This window comes from Balaenoptera borealis, assembly GCF_965194805.1.
Source record: "Balaenoptera borealis genome assembly, chromosome: 1".
In the NCBI taxonomy this organism is placed as follows: domain Eukaryota; kingdom Metazoa; phylum Chordata; class Mammalia; order Artiodactyla; family Balaenopteridae; genus Balaenoptera; species Balaenoptera borealis.
In genome coordinates this window covers 50,981,285-51,004,979 of record NC_138860.1, presented here as the reverse complement: position 1 = coordinate 51,004,979, position 23,695 = coordinate 50,981,285, and the positions used below count along the sequence as shown (strand labels likewise).

Genomic DNA, 23,695 nt, shown 5'->3' with positions numbered 1-23,695 from the left:
TCTTTTTTATGGCCGAGTAATACTCCATTGTATATACATACCACATCTTCTTTACCCATTCATCTGTCAATGGACATTTAGGTTGTTTCCATGCCTTGGCTATTGTGAATAGTGCTGCTATGATCATAGGGGTGCATGTATCTTTTCAAATTAGAATTTTGTCTGGGTATATGCCCAGGAGTGGGATTGCAAGATCATATGGTAATTCTATTTTTAGTTTTCTGAGGACCCTCCATACTGTTTTCCATAGTGGCTGCACCATCTTAGATTCCCACCAACAGTATAGGAGGGTTCCCTTTTTCCACGCCCTCTCCAGCATTTGTTGTCGACTTTTTAATGACGGCCATTCTGACTGGTGTGAGGTGGTACCTCATTATAGTTTTGATTTGCATTTCTCTAATAATTAGTGATGATGATGGCTCTGTGTTTTTCAATTTCCCTTGAATTTATTCTATCTATTATTGTTATATGTTTGGAGTTACAAAAAGATGTTAAAATGGCATCTTAGGTAATATGATAATAAAAGGCATTACAGAGTTGACGGTTCATCTTAAGTACTGGTTTGTATATTAGAAAATTAGGGATCCTAAAAAGTGTCAGGCTGCAGGTCAGAAAAGACGATTTGTGTCTCATTTGTACTGTTTGTGTGTATGAGGGCCTCCGCAGGCCCTAAATTCATGTCTCATGTGGATGGATTCCTCAGTAAAGTGTGCCCTGCACATATATGAAACAGGATCTCCTTAAGTAGCTAAGGACTTCACTCAGTAGCTAAGATCATTCCCTAGTTTAGCTTGATGAAGTTACTTTGTTAAAGAAAAAAATATCCAATGATGCATGTTAAAAATGGTAAGGCAGACTTGATTCAGGACCCTCATTATAGGTATAGGGACCACTGCAGTGGGATGTCACAGTGGGGAGAGAGATTGGGTTCAACTCCAAATACAGCTTGGGCAAGGAGGAATTTATAACCAAGGAGCAGGGATGGAAAACTACTAAGAGGAAACACCAAGGAAACAGGGGTTCTGGCTAAAGTGACCTATCAGAATTCTTACTGAAGGCAGGCCAGAGTGATCAGACATCACCTAGGGGATGCTGGAAGATGAGGAACCAGGTAGGATATTGAGGGTGTGGGGTTCTAGTTAAATTGACTTAGCAGGATTCTTGCTAAAACTATGTTTTCCAAAGAAGTACACAGATAGGCCTAGAAAAATATTCAGGAGCCTGACTAAAGTTTGGTCAAGCAAAGAATCATTGTCAGCTTCTGCATCAAACATTCCATGACCCAGACTGCAACTTCAGACTTGACATCATTTTTATTGTATACTATTTAAAATTACAATTCCTACAGTAACTAATTAACTCCTAGCACCTCTCTTCCTTATTAATCAGTTTTCACAGTATTGAGGCTTAAGTCTGTTCCAACGTATTTGGAGAAGTATCTTAACATTCTCTAGTGGTGAGTTTATGAATTTAAAAAAAAATCATGTTGCTGAAAACCCTATGTTCTTTGCCTTCAGGCTCCTCTTATCCTTTGACTTTAGCCCATTCCACTGAAAGCTCTTATTTAAGACATGCTGACTCCCAAGAGTTCCTATTTTTCTAAACTGCAGGAATAAATCTTTCAGATTTTCAAAACTGAATTCAGATTTGGTGGAAAACTGTTCAATAAAATGTCGATAGGTCTGTTGTTTTTAGTTGGGTACAAACAGTGGGGACAGAAAGCTGGGAGAAGGGTGGGTGAGGGGCTGAGATGGGTATTCAGGTGCTTCTGCGCTCTAACTCTGGTTTGACAACATTTCATGGCAGAAATTCTTAACACACTCTGTCCTCTCCCACCCCCGACACACAACTGAAAGATGTCCACTCTTAAGATTAACACATTCCCAATCAGCACACTAGGTTAGGAGCAATTCCCAGAGCTCTACTTACAAGCCCTCTCTCTCTCTCCTACTGAAGAAAACCTCGTTAAGTAGAAATAGCACACGAAGAATGCTAAATGAGGCCTGCAACTGATGGCCAAGTGCCTCCTGACACGCACAGGATTCTTTGGCTCTTGAACTTATTACCAAAGGAGGGCAGTTTCCTTTCCCATCATTGATGACCATATGCCCATTTCTATAAACTTGCTATCTGGGGAACTATAATCAAGAATGAGTCAATGGAGAAAAATTAAGGAGATTTATTTTTCGTAAAACCACACAACTAATTTGAATAAGGCACATTCTTCAACATCTATAAGAAACAAACGCAAACACAGTCATGGTTACCTAAGGAAGAAGGGGGATGCCAAGAATTTTGACATTAATACTGGCAAAGCCCGTTTGTTTTTGTTAGGTAAAATTAAAAAAAAAAAGCAAATTGCAGTTGTTTGAAAGTCAATGTGCTGTTTCTTTTATGACAGGGATGGCAAACAGATTTAAATCTCCTGTAATCCGCTCAACCAGAAGCAGCTGCCTGGAGATTTGGGCTGAGAAGGCTGAGGCTAGTGTGGGCACAGGGAGAAGGAAGGCTGGAACTGCCATGGGCCTTCACATCTTCTTGCCAGCTCTACCCTACCTACTGAGCCCACTGCTTCCCAAGTCCAAAAATGTTCTTTTTGGTTCAGGTAACTGCTCTTAGCCAGGGGCAAATTTAGTTTATGAAGCCTCAATGAGGAAAAGTGGGAGAACAGTTCCCAGTATAGGAACCAACCTATGGATTTTTAAAGACATCGAAACAAGCTGAAATAAACACAGCATATAATCCTGGAAGGAAAGGCATTGAAAACTGAATTATTTATATCTTTGCCAATTATTTACAGATTAGGGGATACTGGTTGTGTTCTCAGGCCCTTTGGATAAGGCTAGTGCTCTTAACTAGTTTGTATATATATTTTTAAAAACAGGTCGAGAAGCACTGCCATATACAGAACTGATAGGGCCGTGTATTAGTTGGAAATGAGTTTCAGTAGCCCAGTCTCAGTCTGAATGAGGCAAATTTAGGCCCACATCATCAGCTACTTTACAACCTAATACCTAAAACTTAACATAATAGTAATAAGGCATATTTTAAAGTCATCTGGAAAAACTGTTTTACACAGGTATCTTAATTTAGTTCTCTCTAGAATTGGTAACACCTTCTTTGCAAATATATTGTTATTCATAGCAAGTATTTCCCGTGTGACTCATAAGCCTCAGTATTTCATAATCTCATAGATACCCGTAGAAATATTTTAAAATAATCATTTCATCATATTTCTATGGATTATGATAGTGATTCATAATCATTAATATTCACAATACATATATAAAGACAAACATCAACATTCCCATCGAACAAGTGATACAGTGTTCAAGGTACTTTAATTTTTGAAAAAACCAAAAACAACAGAAAACAGAACCACTATAACTTTTCAACAAATTTCAAAATGAAATATATTATGCTCAGATTGGTGGACAAAATATTAAAATGAAGATTAATATTTAACCATACATTCAACAGGAAAAGCAGATTAAAAACTGCATTTATAAAATGACATATTGAGGGCTTTACAAAGATGTCTTGGTTTATTTTTATAAGTGTTATGTTTTATTTTCAGATGATAAAAGAAAAAAGGTATCATGTTCCTATTTGAAAGTACTTCTCTACATATAAACTGTGTATGGATATAAGCTTTATTCCCAGTAAATGATAATCGACTATAATGATTATATCTTCTACTTAACATTAGTTTTTGAAGTAAGTACTAGACACCTGACTATGCTGCATAAAAACTGGTCAGATATATGCAAACATAGTCCCAGTGAAGATTATCTTGCTGAATTAGTATCACTTTTACATGCTGAATTTGTTATATTTTATCATCAATGCTCCTTATGTTTCTTGTATAAAACAAACAAAAACTGTGAAAGGGTCAAAACCACCTCAGCTGCTAACACTGTTCAACTGTGTCATTACCTGGAGGATGGTGGGTCACAGGCCTGCTGAACCTTACCACATAAGCTTGGCAGCTTTCAAATGAAATATATTTAAATGACTTTATTGATTTAAAAATTAGAAGTAGAAACAACAGCATTGCTACCTTTAGTTATATGAATCCCCTGGAACTCCTCTGCCAACCCTTGGGAACTAACTGGGAAACCTAAAATTTACCCCACAGGGGAAAAAACTCAAGTCGAGAGACAGTTTATAATTCTACCAGTTGGTTCTAGAATTCTGGTATCACTCAAGAAGTGATTTATATTAATATATAACATAATTAGAGTTGTTCTATGATAATAATTAAATGGTGATGTTTGGGTATCATATATCATGTCACATGCCCACAAGGCATTGTTCTAAGTCAAACAAGCAAACTATCTGTTATAGTAATGAAAGATGAACTACTAGACACACAAAAGAAAATTTAGAAACTTCAAAAATGTAAAAAATAGGTACAATTGAATAGAAATTAACCTAAGCGTTCATTAGGTAATAGATTTTATTTGTACATTTAAAAAATATAAAGTTTTATGCTTTAAGAATAATCATTTTATTCATGAGGACACAGAGCTAATATACTGCTTCTTTTAAAAATGATTTTTGAAATAGTGGACAGAAAACTGACAACAGTTGCAGTTGATTGCACTTATACATGGAAGGAGACATGTTTTTTTAACAAAGGCTGAACAGTAAAAAAAAAAAATTGTGACATTTGGAAATATTTTCTAAATTATACTGAAAGGAAATGATGAAAAACCATATTCAACTGAAAGATGAAACAGTCTTTGTCTCAGCTGTGATCTGAGTCACTGACAGATTAGATGTGCATACTTCATACTGGTTCTTTATAAATCTGAGGTAGCACAGGTCGGCAGGCACCAGTTCTACAAGGCACCAGTGGTTTTGTGTGATGTAATGCTAGCATCTGAGATCTAGAAATATCAAAAAATATTGAATAAGACATATAGATTTTTCTTCAATTTCCGCTGATTTTAAATTGGATTGATGTTATATTCACTATGCTTTAACTTTTTGTTCAGGAAGGTCTCTCCTCAAATCTAGCGGAAAAGTCCTTCACAAAGTCCCAAATGAAAACAGTTCCTTTAGGTATGGCCTTACGCTCAATTGAGCACAATGTCAGGTCTTGGTTAGAACAGATCTGTTTTTCCTGTGACAGACACTTTCAAATAGATTCTTTCCCCCATGTCTTTATGCTCTCTGTTTAGGGATCAACAAACACCCCTATATCTTCTTACTGTTTCCGAAAATCCTTCCATACTTTAGTCACACGACTTCAGAGGCCAAAACCTAACTGAAATATTCCAGATTCATGGTGATAGTTCCTAGGTATGTCATGTAATGGGACAAATCCTTCATTAGGTCAAGATCATTTTACTAAAGTTCTGCCTTAGGGGTTGAGATGCAAATCAACAATCACTGTCTCCATAAACATCTTTCTCAAGCTTTCTTACAATCACAGAACATGGTCCAACAATTAATACTAGCTGTTAAAACCTCTTAGAATCTATCTACCATTTCCACTTCCTCTCACTAAGTATAACATCTCTTGCATTTTTCTAATTGTTAACCTAATCATACTTCTAACTAGCTGGTCAAGAAATGAACTGCATTAGATAAATGTTCCATCACTGTATAATAAGTAAACAGTATGGTAAAGTTATGCTAATGTACCTATATAAAAATCTACGATTCAACTGGTTATTAAAATCTGTTCTGCTTAAAGCACTCAAACTCTCATTGTAGACAATTATAAAATTCCATTCAGGGGAGACAGAAATGATAACAGAGATTAACAAAAGCATAGAAATATGCTAGTAAATACTAGTTTATACATTCTGCTATTCATCTGTTAAGTCTTTATTCTTCATAAATAGCATGTCTCTTGATAAACCTGTATTTTATTTTCTACCTACTCATGAGTTTTAATATTTTCATTTTTTTTCCTATCTTCCAAGATGCTTTTTCACTTAATCAGTGATTTTCAAACTTCATTATCAGTGGAACTCTTTATTCCAATTAAATCCAATTAAATCTTACGGAGGAGCCCAATATATAAAATGGGAAAAAGCAGAACCTCTTTGATACAAAGGGGAGGGGTGCCAGTAGACAGCCTGAAAACCACTGCTCTAAGTCATTCAAGAAAATTGAAGCAAAGACACAGCCAGTTGGAATTTCTTCATTTGCAGTGATTATAAACAATTCCCCCATTGTTTTCAATTTTTAAGAACATTTCTTGAGCACAGCTGCTTTTCCCTCAGAGCTCATTAACGGAACAAAAACATAGTGCCTTACATATACTATTTAGGTAAATAAGTATCTGAATTCTTATTTCCTTTTTCATACTATTAAAAAGTGCAAAAAAGCATAAGATGTAATCCCACAACTAGGTTATTAAAATGAATTTTAAAAATATTTAACATGTGATATAGAAATTTTTAAAAAAATTTTCACTGTTTTATGATTGTAATTGCTTTAATCTGAGTCCAAATACTATCCAAAAGGCTCCTTAGAGTCTCAAGAAAACAAAAGTCACTCTGTAGTTACTGAGAAGATTATCTTCGCATGTAATGATTCTGTTGCTCTACTTTTGGATTGAAGAACATTCCTCAGTTATATATACCTGATTTGCTTGAAAGGCAAGGAAAAAAAGTCAGGTCAACTTTTAGCTTTGTCATGCTTAGATTAGAAAGATTTTACAAAAATTAAAAAATGAAAATTTCTTTTCTCAAATAAGCTCATTTGTGCTTTCCAGGCTATTTCCTCACATTCGTCAACCTCCTTCCATATAAATGGAAGGCTTTTAAACTGCCTTTTTAATAAACCCATGCTGACCATAACCAACTCTGTGCTTAGCTTATAGAAAGCAGCCCTGCTCCTCTATGCTCCTCACTGGCTGGACGGGCAGCACCAGGTGGGAAATACGGCTCCACAGTCCACTCAGCTTGTCTGAATCCATGTGGTTGAAGGAGCTGGGAGTGTTAGAGTTGGTAAACCTCGCCCAAAGTAAATCTCGCACTTTCTCTTCAGTTTCCCTTGGGCCGACACTTGCTTCTAATGTTTCCTCCTCCAGTAGGATGGTCAGGACCAGGGCCACATCTTTAAAGGCAGCGTTCTCATGGTCACAGTACTTGTAGAAGATCAAGGTGGAGCCTGCAGGAAGGGATTCAAAGCGGTGGACCACAGCAGCCTTCTGGCCCTTCTCAAACCCAGAGCTCAGCTCCTCGTCAACTGACTCCTTGACCGCATCACTGTCCTGAAAGGTTTTTCCAGCTCCATCAATCTGAATGGCAGAGACTTTCTGGGCGGACGTGTAGGCATCCGCAACGTGGTGGCTGAGGCACTTCAGGGTCTCTCTTCCCTCTCGAGCTGCTGTAAATATGATGGTGGCTGGCTCAGTGGGGTGTGAAGCATTGAGGTGCTTCTGGAGAAACTTACGTCCTCTCTGCCACAGAAAGGAACTCTGGCCTGGAAATTTATCCTTCAAATGGCTGAAATGAACCAAGAAGGCCTCCAAAGCTGGATTTTTGGGCACTTGCTGGGCCGGAGAGGAATAATAGCTATTAACAGAACTTAGCAAAACAAGAGTCAGAACCAGGGAGCCAAGAAGGATGGAGCCTATCAGAGAAAGAGAAAATAAAAGACAAAATTAGAGAGAATGTGAGTCAGAAATAAAGCCTGTGGTAAACTGAAAAGAGGCAGATACGCTGTCAGATTTTACTGGCCTGCGGTGAGTTTCTTTTGCCTAAGTCCTTTAAACTTTCAGCTGTTGAAATCTACTGGAAATACTTTTTCTTTAATTTCTTAAGAAGAAATTTGAAGATAACAACATCTTTGTTAAAAGGTAAAATCTAAGTTTATATATTTTTTGCTATAACTACTGATGTGATTTAGAAATGAACTATCAGTATATTCTTCTACCGTCTCAAAAATATCTACTACCTACCTGTAGATAGGTCATTTCTTCCTAAACAGTCAAAATGTAAAAATGCCATTTGAGAAGTTAATACTTTCTTTTTCATTGAAAAGACAGCTTTAACAGGGAACTATATTCATATATCTTATAATAGCCTATAATGGAAAATAATCTGAAAAAAATATACATATATAACTGAATCACTTTGCTGTCCACCTTAAACTAACACAATACTGTAAATCAACTTTACTTCAATTAAAAAAAAACAGTTTTAGTTTCTTGTTTATGAAAAGCCCTTCCTCCAGTGGGAATTCCCATTTTGTTAAGGATGGCAAAATATTGGCCGCCACCCCTAAGGGAAAAATCCCCAGAACTCTATTGCTCTATTCTAATATTACTATCAAACATTAAAAAAAATATTAAAACAATGTCAAAACTATTTAAATCTGCTAGTTTTCTAGGTACTTCTCTGAGGATTTCTGAATGTGAATCACTACAGTTACACTACAAGACCAGTTTTGTTCTCACCATAGTTCAGAAAATACTTTTTATTAATCCTTCTTATGGTATCCTGTGCATTCTCTTTGTTTCCTTCCAATTTTTGTGTTTCTTGTTGATGTCTCTCAACCTCTGGGGGAAAAAAAAAAAGTAACATTATTTTTAGACAGTACACTAATGAGAGTGTGTATACCTTTATACCTCTTACCAAAGCAAAGAATTACCTGACAGGATTTCCATACTTTATAAAATTTTGTTTTATACAAAGCTAACTTCCTGTCTTTTCCTTAAGGCTCACTATTACCTTTATTCTACTTAGAATAAAATGAAATGCTGTGAAATTCACTTAAGGATACTGTTGCTACATCCACAATTCTTCACTGGCTCTTACATCAAGGACAAAGAAACAAGCATCCTAATATTGCAGCCAAACCTATCTAACATGTGATTTAAGAAATATTGTACACAAGACTCAACATCACAGGGCAATGATGCTCTAATTCCAGTGTTCACATCTCAAAAGGCTCCTCAAGACCCCCTAATATACAAATAACAGAGACATTAAGTTTAGAGACAGGAGAGATTACTGTACAGTAATAGCTTACCTTTGCAAAATAGCTTACAAAAGCAAGCTTGAAACTTAGTGAATGAGGTATACAAAGCAAGGAATACAAGGTTAAGAAAATTTATGAACTATATAAAAATGTAGGTGTGGGGTGAGACACCAATCATCATAAAATGCATGGGTGAAAAGGAGGGCAGTATTTTGTAGACTTTGAGCTAAGTCACTCGAGTCTAGATGTGTGCTTGACCCCAGCCAGGTACCTCATATAACAATGAAAGCTGACTATTGCCCATAACCCTTACTGGAGAAATAACTCAAATAGCATACTCTATTAACATAAAGAAGTAGAGTCATCTTCACCTATAAACGACAGTTCATTTAGTCATATCACACCAAAACACGGGTTTTTAAAATATCATGTCACAGAATTTAAGGACTGAAAGGATCTTTAATGATCACCTACTCTAGCCCCCTACCTTACCTATTGTGACAAAAGGTCCAGGGATGTTAAGGGCTTTGCCCAAGGTCACATAAAGAGATATGGCCAAGCTGGGATTAGAATGAGGTTCCTCATCTCCTAGGTTAGCTCAATCCATTATATTATGTTGCTTCCCACACATAAACTGCATTTTTAAAACAGTATTTTCTTCCTCTACTCAGTGCACCTGCATACCGGTGAAATTCTGATGGCAGATAATGGTCCATACAAATCATATCCACTCATTCATTTAACAAATATTCATAAAGTCACTTCTCTCTGCCAAGTGCCACAGAAACACAATAAATGAGAGAGACACAGCCCTTGCCTTCACTGAAGTTACAGACTTCATATATTTGAGATCAGCCAATGAAACGTATATTTGAGATCAGCCATTGACTTAATGGTGAAACATGGAATTCTAGCCCTTAGTCAAGTCCCTGATGAACAGAATGTCTTATATTTTATATTTCTTTGCTCTGGCAAATAGGCATTTCAGACTGAGCTTTCAGAGTACTTATAAAATACAAATCCACACAGTCCAAATCCATAAAATCACAGAAGGTAAAAAAAGCTGGAAGAGACCAGCTGGATAGCATCTTGTCCTACTTCTTCAGTCTGCAAATAGGAAACTGAAGTACCAGGAAGTTGAGAGATTTGCTTAAGTTCACCCAAGTTAGGAAGTGGTAGGGCCACAACTAGAATCCACATCTCTTGAGTTCCAGTGTAAAGACTTTGCACATTCCAACTGTTATCTTTGTAAGGAATGATACGATGCTGTTCTCCTTAATATACAAGTGGGGAAAATCAGGTATAGAAAAATTAAGTAATTTGCTTAAAGTCCTATAAAACTGAAAGATGACCGAGTTAAGGGTCCTATACCACTGATGTTGGTTTTTAAATATACCTATCTCTTGATTTATGTAGCACTTAGTTTCCCCCAAAGTAAAAGATTTTAAAAAGTAAAAGTGAGGATATGCTCATTAGAAATAAAGAAAAAGCCAGAGGTAAATTTTTTAGAAGTCATGCCTTTAAAAAAAATCATACTGGATTCATACAGACAGTAAATAAATAAAAACTGTTTAAAAATGCAGCTTATGTGTGGGAAGCAACTTAATGTAGTGGAATGAGCTAGTTTAGGAGATGAGAAACCTCATTCTAATCTCAACTCAGTTATATCTCTTTATGTGACTTTGGGCAAGGTGCAAAGGCCTTAATCCTATGAAGGAAAGAGAAGTTCTCTGAAAAGAACAGTACAAAACAGGACAAGCTCAGGGGTTCTCTCACCTGGTGCCAGCAGCCGCTTCCTCAGCGTGTCCTGGCTCTCCAGCCCTGTACTGGAATGCTCAGGACTCTGGGCATCCTGAGGGTCAAGGACAGGTGGCTCCTGCAAAGCTCCGGGTCTGTCGCTCACATGCTCAGGGAGGGCTGCAGAGCTGCTCACTAAGTGTGCGTCTGCTCTTCCCACCTTGTCACTTGGAGAACAGTTGGGTTCTGGATCCAAGAGGTCTTCACCGAGACTTTCTGAAGGGAGTTGATGCCCTTGTTCTCCACCCTGGAAACTCTGGCTGTTCTCACCTTCTGTATCCTTTGGATATTTCCTATAATCTGTTTCATCTGGAATTTCTGATTGATCATCTGTATTTGTACTTCCTGGACATTCTGATTGATCATCTGTATTTGTACTTCCTGGACATTCTGATTGATCATCTGTATTTGTACTTCCTGGACATTCTGATTGATCATCTGTATTTGTACTTCCTGGACATTCTGATTGATCATCTGTATTTGTACTTCCTGGACCTTCTGATTGATCATCTGTATTTGTACTTCCTGGACCTTCTGATTGATCATCTGTATCTGTACTTCCTGGACCAACTGATTGTACCTCTTGGTGGTCTTTGTTAAGACCAGAGGCAGGGTTTGGGGTCTGAGCTTCTTCAGCGGTACTTGCTGTGACTGTAGTCTCCTGTGCCTGACAATTTATTGATGGATCACTTTCCAAATCCTTTTGAGGGTCTATTGAGATAAAAATTTATAACTTTTATTAAAAAAATTTCCCTATATTTTTGTATTTTAACAAGGTCCCTGATTAATAGAAATATTTATATAGATTTTTATGGCTTACGAGGCACTCTTCCTAAACATTATTTCTCTTGACTTTCACTAAAGGTGACTGATTAAACAAATTCACTATCATGTTAATCTAACAAATAATATGAATGTAAAACTATTTTGAATGAAAAACCAATTTTTGGTAGTATTCAGTACATCCTCTTCCCTAATTAAATAACAGTCCTAGGCAATAATCATCAATAGCAACTAAAACCATTATGCAAAAGGCTGATGAGGAATTTTATGAACGAGGTGAATGAGACTGACAACTGCTGAACCCACTGATCAATCTTAACACCACAAAAAGAAGGAAAACCAGACATTACTAACCTCCCGAATTCAATGCAATAGGAAGTACACTGTACCACTTACGAAGTATTCTTGCCAAACTGAATCTGAATCTAATCAAGCTTCTAGAGCTAACTACCAGTTTCCAAGAAACACAGGGATAGAGGGATACATTAAATTATGCCTCAGGAATGTAATCAGCAAAACCCACAATGAGGGAAATTCTAAGGGACAAAAGACAATGTGTGGACCACACTGTTTAGATTCACTGTCCCGCAAACCAGTTGTTAAAGAAATATTTATAAGATAATCAGAAAAATTTGAACACCAGATATTTGATGAGACTCAGGAATTATTGTTCATCTTCTAGTTATGATAAAGGTATTGTGATAATGTTTTTACAAAGAAATCCTTATCATTTAGAGATAAGTGTTCAAGTATTTATGGCTAAAATTATGTGACACCTAGAATTTGCTTCAATTCAATGATATGGGGGTAAGGAGAAGTAAGGGAGTATAAATGAAACCACATTAGCCATATGTTGACAGCAGATGAAGCTGTTTGATGGGTACATGAGATTCATTTCCTTGCTCTACTTTTATATATGTTTGAAATTTTCCATAATAAAGCTTAAAAAAAAAAAGAGCAACCAAAAAGATATATCAATCAAATGCAGTATGTGGCCCAAATGTAAAGAAAAAAGAATTAAAAAACCCAACTGTGAAGAAAAAAAAAATTATGAGACAATTGGGGAAATGTGAATACTGGCTGTATATATGATGACAGCATGGAATAACTATTAATTTATTTTTTAGGTGTGATAATGCTATTTTGGTTCTTTTTTTTTTTTTAAATCTATCTTTAAGAGATGTAAACTAAAGTACTGACAAATAAAATGATATAATGTCTTGGATTTGCATTTAAATATTCCAAGGCAGGCAACAAGAGTACCATTATGTAGGTAAAAGTTGAAGTTAGATTTTGAGTACATGGGACTTCATTATACTGTTCTACTTTCATATATTTAAAAATATCCTTAATAAAATATTTAAATATGCCCTTCTCTTCTGAAAAACCTACTTCATATTTTGCCTATTTTATATCACATACACACACACACACACACACACACACACACACACACGTAAGTAGGATGAAGAATTTAAATTTCATCTTTCCTTATAATTGAAAGATCCCCCTCTAAATATATAGCATAGAGCTTACTTGATTTTTAAAAATATAACTCTAAAGATCTGTCTACCATCTTTTTTTAAGATGCATTGTAATTTTTCCAATACTATAGGTTCCTACTGTGGGAGTCTCTAAAACATAACTCTTTTTCATAATTAGGGTCTGGTATTATGGTAAAATTCGGTAAATATCAAAGAATAAGAATCATAACAAATTAAGCAATTAAGTTAATTTCTTTTTTACTTCCAAACTTCAGTTTTAGTCACCAGAGACTTTCTCTCTAGCACAGCCCTAGTCTCCTACAGCACAAACCTAGTGCTGTACAAACTAGTCTTACCCTCTGGAGGATCCCTAAGTCCTCTGTCGGTCATGTTTGAGTTTTATCTCTTCAGACTTTGGGATACTTTTTGTTAGTGTCTGGTTTTCCTTGTGAAGATGTCTTGTTTTCTTCTTGTCCCAAGTCCCAACAGGCTCATGCTTCCCGTGGACCCAGGAAACAAGGCATATATACAGTGACTAAAATAAAATGAAAAAAATTAAATGACTTTTTTATTCATACATGGGAGAAATGCCAATTTCAGCTTTATTTACTAAATCTGTTTAGTTTGAGTAATATTTCCTCTCTGAAACTTTTCTAGTGAAGAAAAAGTATTTTCTGGCTTTCATGAGGATCATATTCCAAATCCTAGACTACAAACTGAAGAAAAGCTTCAGATTATTAACCTTGTATAGATGCCATAACCTTTTAATACATTCCAGTGTGTCTGGAAGGATGTAAAAAGTAAGACCAAGTGACCAGAATCTTGAAGAGAACATCCTTGAAATTGAAATGAAAAGTAATTCTAAGAGTAAAAATTTAAGTCACTGTTGAGTTAATCACTGCAGATTTCCTTTATGTCTTCAATTTCTGTCCCATATAAATTTCTCAGAGTTTGCCTATCAGAAGCTTTCACTTATCATTAACAAGTAACAATGCACACGGGCTACCTACAAACTAAGATGGCTGTCTTGGTGTTAGGAAGAGGAAATACACATTTGGAGTTTAGTCACTGCCTTCTTAGTGGTTTTCATACAGTATTCTTCTGTAAAATATGGAGACAGGTATCTCTTTATACAATGCCCTTCTATACAGTGCTCAAAGAAGACTAACTATAAATGATTATGATCTTAAGACATTATGTTTACTCTATATTGTCTTTAATTAAATGTTTCTGTAAAAAAACCCAAAACCAAAAACAAAACAAAAAAAATAAATGATTATGAGCTGTACACAAAAGGAATAAAAATCAGAGGCAATTTATAAGCAATAAAAACTTAATCATGTCATTTTATAGTTAAATCTTATTTTTTGTCAAAAACCATACCACTCAAAGTTACTTAACCTTCACTATCTATAAAAATGATTAAGGATTGATATGATGACTAAATACAAAAATATATGTGAAAGAACTTTGTAAAGTGCTACATTCTTTGGATAGCCTCGTTGAGAAGTTAGCCAACTAGCCTTTTTTGTGTCCTTCTCACAACACTCTTTTGTAAAATCTAATTTTACAAGTTAAAAAATTTAATCCCAAATGCCTAGCACAGATCTTAGTATACAGCAAGAACCCCATATTTTAATTTAAAAGAATATGAATAAGTGAATGAATGCTTGAATGTACAAATAGAGTGGTGTCAACTATAAACTGAATGTGAAGGGAGGGGTTGAAAACAGGCCTCCTTTCTGCTGGTGTGAACACTTAGAAACAAGTCTCAGATTTGGAGGGTTCCTTGTCACCCTTTTATCTGCTTCAGACTCCTGGGACTGGGCTTCTAGATCTCCTTTTCATTACCATCATATGTTGCAATGAGGGTTACCTCCTATCCTATTTCGTGATAGAAAATAAAAAGTCCCCAAATACTTTAAAAATAAATATAAAGTCCAGTTACAAAAATTTTAGAAAGCGAAGATGCTATTCACAATAACTGTAAGGTACCTCATGATAAAAACTAAAAGGTACCTAGTAATAAATCTAACAACATATATGCAAGAATTTTAGAGTGGGGTGAAGTTTATGGTATGTAAATTACACCTCAATAAAACTGTTTTAAAAAAAGAACCTTTAGGGAGAAAAGTATAAAACTTTACTGAAGGACATAAAAAGGACCTAAATAGAGAAATACATATAGACAGTAAGACTCAAAGCCATTTAATGCCACTTCTTTCCAAATTAATCTATAAATTCATTGCAATTTTAAACAAAATCTTGAGACAATTTTTTTATTGTTATATGTTTCTTATGGAATGAACAAGCTGACCCTAAAATTCACAAAGAGCAGTAAAGGATTAAGAAGAGTCAAGATAATTCTGAAGGAAGAAAAAACAATTTTGAAGAAGAAGGGGGGCTATTTTTACCAGATATATCAAGACGTTAAAAACAATAGGGCAGGGCTTCCCTGGTGGCGCAGTGGTTGAGAATCTGCCTGCCAATGCAGGGGATGCGGGTTCGAGCTCTGGTCTGGGAAGATCCCACATGCCGCGGAGCAACTGGGCCCGTGAGCCACAATTACCGAGCCTGCGCGTCTGGAGCCTGTGCTCGGCAACGAGAGGCCGCGATAGTGAGAGGCCCGCGCACCGCGATGAAGAGTGGCCCCCGCACCGCGATGAAGAGTGGCCCCCGCTTGCCACAACTAGAGAAAGCCCTCGCACAGAAACGAAGACCCCACAAAGCCATACATACATACATACATAAATAAAAAGAATGTAAGCAGACAAGAATAGCATTAAAAAAATAAAAAAAACAAAAACAAGAAAACAATAGGGCATTGGTGTAAGAAGAGACAGATTACACAGAATAGAGAGATAAGAAATATATGCATACATAAATAAAGGAAATTGAGTGACAAAAGAAAAAGAATGGATTAGTGAATAAATAGTTTTGGGACAAATGACTTTTCAAACGGGAAAAAAATTAGATTTCTACCTCCACAAAAATCAATTGCAGATAAGAGACCTAAATGTAAAGAGCAAAACTTTGAATTTTTTGGATAAAAGCATGGAATACCTTTATAATCTCAAGGTTTTCTTGATCAAGATATAAAACATACAAACCATAAGGGGAACTTTGACAAATGTAATGACATTAAAAATGTTAATCTCTAGACAAATCATCAAAATCATGGTTAAAAGATAAATTCACTGACTAGAAAGATATCAGCAACACATGTAATCATTAAGGGATTAATATCTAGAATATATAAAGATTACTGTAAATCAGTAAGAGACAAATAATGCTATTTTTAAAACAGTGGGCAAAAGAGATGAACAAGCAGTTAAATAAAGAGGACATCTAAAAGTCTACTGAGGGCTTCCCTGGTGGCGCAGTGGTTGAGAATCTGCCTGCCAATGCAGGGGACATGGGTTCGAGCCCTGGTCTGGGAAGATCCCACATGCCGTGGAGCAACTGGGCCTGTGAGCCACAACTACTGAGCCTGCGCGTCTGGAGGCTGTGCTCCGCAACAAGAGAGGCCACGATAGTGAGAGGCCCGTGCACCGCGATGAAGAGTGGCCCCGGCTCACCGCAACTAGAGAAAGCCCTCGCACAGAAACGAAGACCTAACACAGCCAAAAATAAAATAAATAAATAAATAAATAAATAAATAAATAAATAAAAGTCTACTGAATTGGTAAGAAACATAGTCAAGGAAATGCAAAATGAATTAATGATGAGATACCATTTCACACCACCAGATTGGCAAAAATTTTTAAATCAGGCAATACCAAGTGTTGGTGAGGATTTGGAGATACAGAGATCTTTACTGGCAATGAAGTAAACTGTTACAGCTTTGGAGAGCAATATGGTAATACCTAGTTAAGACACACATACATTCTATAAATCGGCAATTCTGCTTTTAGATATATACCTTAGAGAAACTTTTCCTCAAGTGCCCAATGATGTTTGTAGCAGCATTGTTTAAAATGAGGAAAAATGAGAAAATCTTAAATGTCCATAAATAAGGAAGTGGAATTTTAAAATTGTAGTATATTCTTAAAACATAATATTGTATATAAATTAATGAGTTAGATATCAAAAATTTATAAAGGTACGATATTAAAGCATTTATACAAAATTTAAGAGACATTAAATAATATATAGAGTGACTCAAAAATAATTGAACAAGCAACTATATGCCAATAAAATGGACAACCTGGTAGAAATGGATAATTTCTTAGAAAAGCACAACCTCTCGAGACTGAACCAGGAAGAAATAGAAAATATAAACAGACCAATCGCAAGCACTGAAATTGAAACTGTGATTAAAAGTCTTCCAACAAACAAAAGCCCAGGACCAGACGGCTTCACAGGCGAATTCTATCAAACGTTTAGAGAAGAGCTAACACCTATCCTTCTCAAACTCTTCCAAAATATAGCAGAGGGAGGAACACTCCCAAACTCATTCTATGAGGCCACCATCACCCTGATACCAAAACCAGACAAAGATGTCACAAAGAAAGAAAATTACCGGCCAGTATCACTGATCAACATAGATGCAAAAATCCTCAACAAAATACTAGCAGACAGAATCCAACAGCACATTAAAAGGATCATACACCATGATCAAGTGGGGTTTATCCCAGGAATGCAAGGATTCTTCAACATACGCAAATCAATCAATGTGATACACCATATTAACAAATTGAAGGAGAAAAACCATATGATCATCTCAATAGATGCAGAGAAAGCTTTCGACAAAATTCAACACCCATTTATGATAAAAACCCTCCAGAAAGTAGGCATAGAGGGAACTTTCCTCAACATAATAGAGGCCGTATATGACAAACCCACAGCCAACATTGTCCTCAATGGTGAAAAACTGAAACCATTTCCACTAAGATCAGGAACAAGACAAGGTTGCCCACTCTCACCACTATTATTCAACATAGTTTTGGAAGTTTTAGCCACAGCAATCAGAGAATAAAAAGAAATAAAAGGAATCCAAATTGGAAAAGAAGAAGTAAAGCTGTCACTGTTTGCAGATGACATACTATACATACAGAATCCTAAAGATGCTACCAGAAAACTACTAGAGCTAATCAATGAATCTGGTAAAGTAGCCAGATACAAAATTAATGCACAGAAATCTCTTGCATTCCTATATACTAATGATGAAAAATCTGACAGTGAAATTAAGAAAACACTCCCATTTACCACTGCAACAAAAAGAATAAAATATCTAGGAATAAACCTACCCAAGGAGACAAAAGACCTGTATGCAGAAACTTATAAGACACTGATGAAAGAAATTAAAGATGATACAAATAGATGGAGAGATATACCATGTTCTTGGATTGGAAGAATCAACATTGTGAAAATGACTATACTATCCAAAGCAATCTACAGATTCAATGCAATCCCTATCAAACTACCACTGGCATTTTTCACAGAACTAGAACAAAAAATTTCACAATTTGTATGGAAACACAGAAGACCCCGAATAGCCAAAGCAATCTTGAGAAAGAAAAACGGAGCTGGAGGAATCAGGCTCCCTGACTTCAGACTATACTACAAAGCTACAATAATGAAGACAGTTTGGTACTGGCACAAAAACAGAAATATAGATCAATGGAATAGGATAGAAAGCACCCAGAGATAAACCCACGCACATATGGTCACCTTATCTTTGATAAAGGAGGCAAGAATATACAGTGGAGAAAAGACAGCCTCTTCAATAAGTGGTGCTGGGAAAACTGGACAGCTACATGTAAAAGAATGAAATCAGAACACTCCCTAACACCATACACAAAACTAAACTCAAAATGGATTAAAGACCGAAATGTAAGGCCAGACACTATCAAACTCTTAGAAGAAAACACAGGCAGAACACTCTATGACATAAATCACAGCAAGATCCTTTTTGACCCACCTCCTAGAGAAATGGAAATAAAAACACAAACAAATGGGACCTAATGAAACTTAAAAGCTTTTGCACAGCAAAGGAAACCATAAACAAGACGAAAAGACAACCCTCAGAATGCAAGAAAATATTTGCAAATGAAGCAACTGACAAAGGATTAATCTCCAAAATTTACAAGCAGCTCATGCAGCTCAATATCAAAAAAACAAACAACCCAATCCAAAAATGGGCAGAAGACCTAAACAGACATTTCTCCAAAGAAGATATACAGATTGCCAACAAACACATGAAAGGATGCTCAACATCATTAATCATTAGAGAAATGCAAATCAAAAGTACAATGAGATATCATCTCACACCGGTCAGAATGGCCATCATCAAAAAATCTACAAACAATAAATGCTGGAGAGGGTGTGGAGAAAAGGGAACCCTCTTGCACTGTTGGTGGGAATGTAAATTGATACAGCCACTATGGAGAACAGTATGGAGGTTCCTTAAACTAAAAATAGAAGTACCATACGACCCAGCAATCCCACTACTGGGCATATACCCTGAGAAAACCATAATTCAAAAAGAGTCATGTACCACAATGTTCATTGCAGCTCTGTTTACAATAGCCAGGACATGGAAGCAACCTAAGTGTCCATCAACAGATGAATGGATAAAGAAGATGTGGCACATATATACAATGGAATATTGCTCAGCCATAAAAAGAAACAAAATTGAGTTATTTGTAGTGAGGTGGATGGACCTAGAGTCTGTCATACAGAGTGAAGTCAGAAAGAGAAAAACAAATACCATATGCTAACACAAATATATAGACTCTAAAAAAAAAAAAAAGTTCGTGAAGAACCTAGGGGCAAGACGGGAATAAAGATGCAGACCTACTAGAGAATGGACTTGAGGATACGGGGAGGGGGAAGGGTAAGCTGGGACAAAGTGAGAGAGTGGCATGGACATATATACACTACCAAATGTAAAACAGATAGCTAGTGGGAAGCAGCCGCATAGCATAGGGAGATAAGCTCGGTGCTTTGTGACCACCTAGAAGGGTAGGATAGCAAGGGTGGGAGGGAGAGAGACACAAGAGGGAAGAGATATGGGGATATATGTATATGTATAGCTGATTCACTTTGTTATAAAGCAGAAACTAACACACCATTGTAAAGCAATTATACTCCAATAAAGATGTTAAAAAAAAATTGAATGAATGAAAAAAGTGAACTAGTGATACATAGCATAACATGGATGAATCTGAAAAATGTGATGAGCGAAAAAAGCCACACACAAGATTATATGCCAAATGATTCCATTTATATGAAGTTCTAGAATTGCCAATGGTCTACAGTGACGGAAAACAGATCAGAGGTTCCTAGGGGAAGGACTACTGACTGGAAAAGGGCATGAGAAAACCTTCTGGAGTAATGAAAGTGCTTCATATTTTTATTGAGGTAGTGTTTGTCATCAAACTTAAAATCTGTACATTTTATTGCATGTAGAATATCCTCAAAAAACATTATTTCAAATAACATCTGAATGCTTTAAAAAACGTATTACTTGGAAACTGGGTTGTGGTCAATAAGCAATCTGCAAAGAAATCGTGAGAGATATTTCAATAATCTTACAAATGCTCAATATACACCTTTCTTGTCACAAGGCACACATCATTCCTATAGCCCGTTTCACTCAGACCCTTTGTAACATTGCTGTTCATAGCCAAAACATAGTCCCTCAAGGCTACAAGGAAGAAGTGGTACAAACACAGTGGTTCTTGACACATCCTCACAAAAAGTCACATGGTGGGGTATCTGGGAGATCTGGAGGCCACTATTCCAGAGGCAGGTCCATCTTTTCAACAGTGTCCAATCAATACCAGGAAATGTATACATTAGGAATCTCTGGACTGCATAATAGAAGTGAGGCAGAGCCTCATGCTGATGGAAAATGGGCATGTTGGAGACTTTCTGCAGCTGTAGGAAAAACCACTCCATAAGAATGTCCAAAAAAAATACCTTTGATGGTATCTTTTGCAAAAAGGAACTGATGAAGTGAATCCCTTACAAGTTCAATTGTGAAATGTTGGTTTTCAGTGCCCCATTTGTGGAGGTTATGATTCATTTTTCCACTTAAAGAAAACTTAGCCTTATCACTGGTAGTTATCTCCGCTTCCCTGTGACCCTGAAATCTGCAGCAAAACTTATTGTTTTGCTTTAACTGTCTCCATAAGGGCGTGAACCAGGTTAAAGTAGTAAGGCTGCATTCTCCATAACTGGAGAAAATCAACAGATAGTAGGCTGAGGGATGCCTTCCTTAATTTCAATATCCTGGGACCTCCCTGAAGAGGGACACAAATTTACCTCAGTAACTCTTCTTCTGTTGTGGCTGCCCTGTGCTCGGTCTTTAAGATGCACCCTTTCTACTCCATCTCAATGTACCAGTGGTAATGTTTTGGCAACCTGGTAGGTGTTCATTGTCTGGTATACAGAATGACCTTTGCACTGCAGTAATACAACCAAGTTTAGCAGACTCCAACACATAAAATTAAATGTTGTAAGATTATCTCTACAGATTGATGCATAATACATGTTTATATATGAATGTTACTGAATAATAAAATTTGGAAAGTGTTCAAGTCTTTTATTGCTCTGTACATTGTTTAAATAAACACATGAACAGAAAGGATATATGCTTGCTTCTATGGAGGAAAGGGCAGGAATAGGATGAGAACAAGAATCAGTTTCAACTGTACCTGTAAAGCCTCTAAAAAAAGAAAAAAAGAGGTATATGTGGCAAAATGTTAGCGTATTTTATCTGTTTTTTCAAATTGAAGTATAGTTGATTTACCATGTTGTGTTAATTTCTGCTGTACAGCAAAGTGATTTGTTATACATATATATACATTCTTTTTTATTCTTTTCCATTATAGTTTATCACAGGATATTGAATATAGTTCCCTGTATTATACAGTAGGACCTCGTTGTTTATCCATTCTGTATATAATAGTTTGCATCTGCTAACCCCAAACTTCCACTCCACCCCTCCCTCCACCTTCCCTCCCCCTTGGCAACCACAAGTCTGTTCTCTATGTCTGTGAGTCTTTGTTTCATACATAAGTTCATTTGTGTTATATTTTAGATTCCACATATAAGTGATATTATATGGTATTTGTCTTTTTTTTCTGACTTACTTCACTTAGTATGATAATCTCTAGTTCCATCCATGTTGCTGCAAATGGCATTATTTCATTCTTTTTTATGGCTGAGCAGTATTCTATTGTATATAGGTACATCTTCTTTATCCATCTGTCAATGGACATTTAGGTTGTTTCCATGTCTTGGCTATTGTGAACAGTGCTGCTATGAACATAGGGGTGCATGTATCTTTTTGTTTTTTGTTTTTGCAATGCCATGCACCTTGCAGGATCTTAGTTCCCTGACCAGGGATTGAACCTGGGCTCTCGGCAGTGAAAGCACGGAGTCCTAACCACTGGACCACCAGGGAATTCCCTATCTTTTTGAATTATAGTCTTGTCTGGGTATATGCCCTGGAGTGGGATTGCTGGACCATATGGTAATTCTTTTTCGGTTTTCTGATGAACCTCCATACTGTTTTCCATAGTGGCTGCACCAACTTACGTTCCCACCAACAGTGTAGGAGGGTTCCCTTTTCTCCACACCCTCTCCAGCATGTTAAAATTTGTACACTTTTTAATGATGGCCATTCTGACTGGTGTAAGGTGGTGCCTCATTGTAGTTTTGATTTGCATTTGTCTAATAATTAGTGATGTTGAGCAGCTTTTCATGTGCTTCTTGCTCATCTATATGTCTTCTTTGGAGAAATGCCTATTTAGGTCTTCTGCCCATTTTTCAATTGAGTTGTTTTTTTGTTGTTGAGTTGTGTGAGCTGTTTGTATATTCTGCAAATTAAGCCCTTGTCAGTTGCATCATTTGCAAATATTTTCTCCCAGTCTGTAGGTTGTCTTTTCGTTTTGTTTATGGTTTCTTTTGCTGTGCAAAAGCTTGTAGGTTTAATTAGGTCCCATTTGTTTATTTTTGTTTTTATTTCTATTGCCTTGGGAGACTGACCTAAGAAAACACTGGTATGATTTATGTCAGAATGTTTTGCTTATGTTCTCTTCTAGGAGTTTTATGGTGTCATGTCTTATGTTTAAGTCTTTAAGCCATTTTGAGTTTATTTTTCTGTATGGTATGAGGGTGTGTCCTAACTTCATTGATTTACATGTGGCTGTCCAACTTTTCCAACACCACTTGCTGAAGAGACTGTCTTGTTCCCATTGTATATTCTTGCCTCCTTTGTTGAAGATTGACCATAGGTGTGTGGGTTTATTTCTGGGCTCTCTATTCTGTTCCATTGATCCATATATGTTTTTGTGCCAATGCCATGCCATTTTCATTACTGTAGCTTTGTAGTATCATCTGAAGTCTGGAGGGTTATGCCTTCTGCTTTTCCCTTTTTCCTCAGGATTGCTTTGGCAATTCTGGGTCTTCTATGGTTCCATATAAGTTTCAGGATTATTTGTTCTATTTCTGTGAAAAATGTCATGGGTAATTTGATAGGGAACGCATTAAATTTGTAGATTGCTTTGGATAGTATGGCCATTTTAACAATATTAATTTTTCCAATCCAAGAGCATGGGATATCTTTCCTATGTTAATGTATTTTAGATCTGGGTACATAGGTGAATGTTATTTCCTGCACTTTTCTATATGATTGATGTTAATATATTTTTTAAATGAGTAATAAAATAAAA

The 23,695-nt window shown here is 36.3% G+C and overlaps 1 protein-coding gene across 4 annotated transcripts in view; it reads right to left on the bottom strand.

The window, feature by feature from the left end:
• Positions 1 to 2,163: 2,163 nt before the first annotated feature.
• LOC309627881 (torsin-1A-interacting protein 2-like) overlaps positions 2,164 to 23,695 on the bottom strand; it is a 43,184-nt gene continuing 21,652 nt past the window's right edge. For all 4 annotated transcript variants that reach the window (XM_082390246.1, XM_082390245.1, XM_082390244.1 and 1 more), the window contains 4 exons: positions 13,367 to 13,545; positions 10,723 to 11,454; positions 8,423 to 8,524; positions 2,164 to 7,596 (listed from right to left, as the gene is read on the bottom strand). In XM_082390246.1, the coding sequence (XP_082246372.1) occupies positions 6,836 to 7,596; positions 8,423 to 8,524; positions 10,723 to 11,454; positions 13,367 to 13,400 (1,629 nt within the window). In that variant the 5' untranslated portion in view covers positions 13,401 to 13,545 and the 3' untranslated portion in view covers positions 2,164 to 6,835. The remainder of the gene's footprint in view (positions 7,597 to 8,422; positions 8,525 to 10,722; positions 11,455 to 13,366; positions 13,546 to 23,695) is intronic.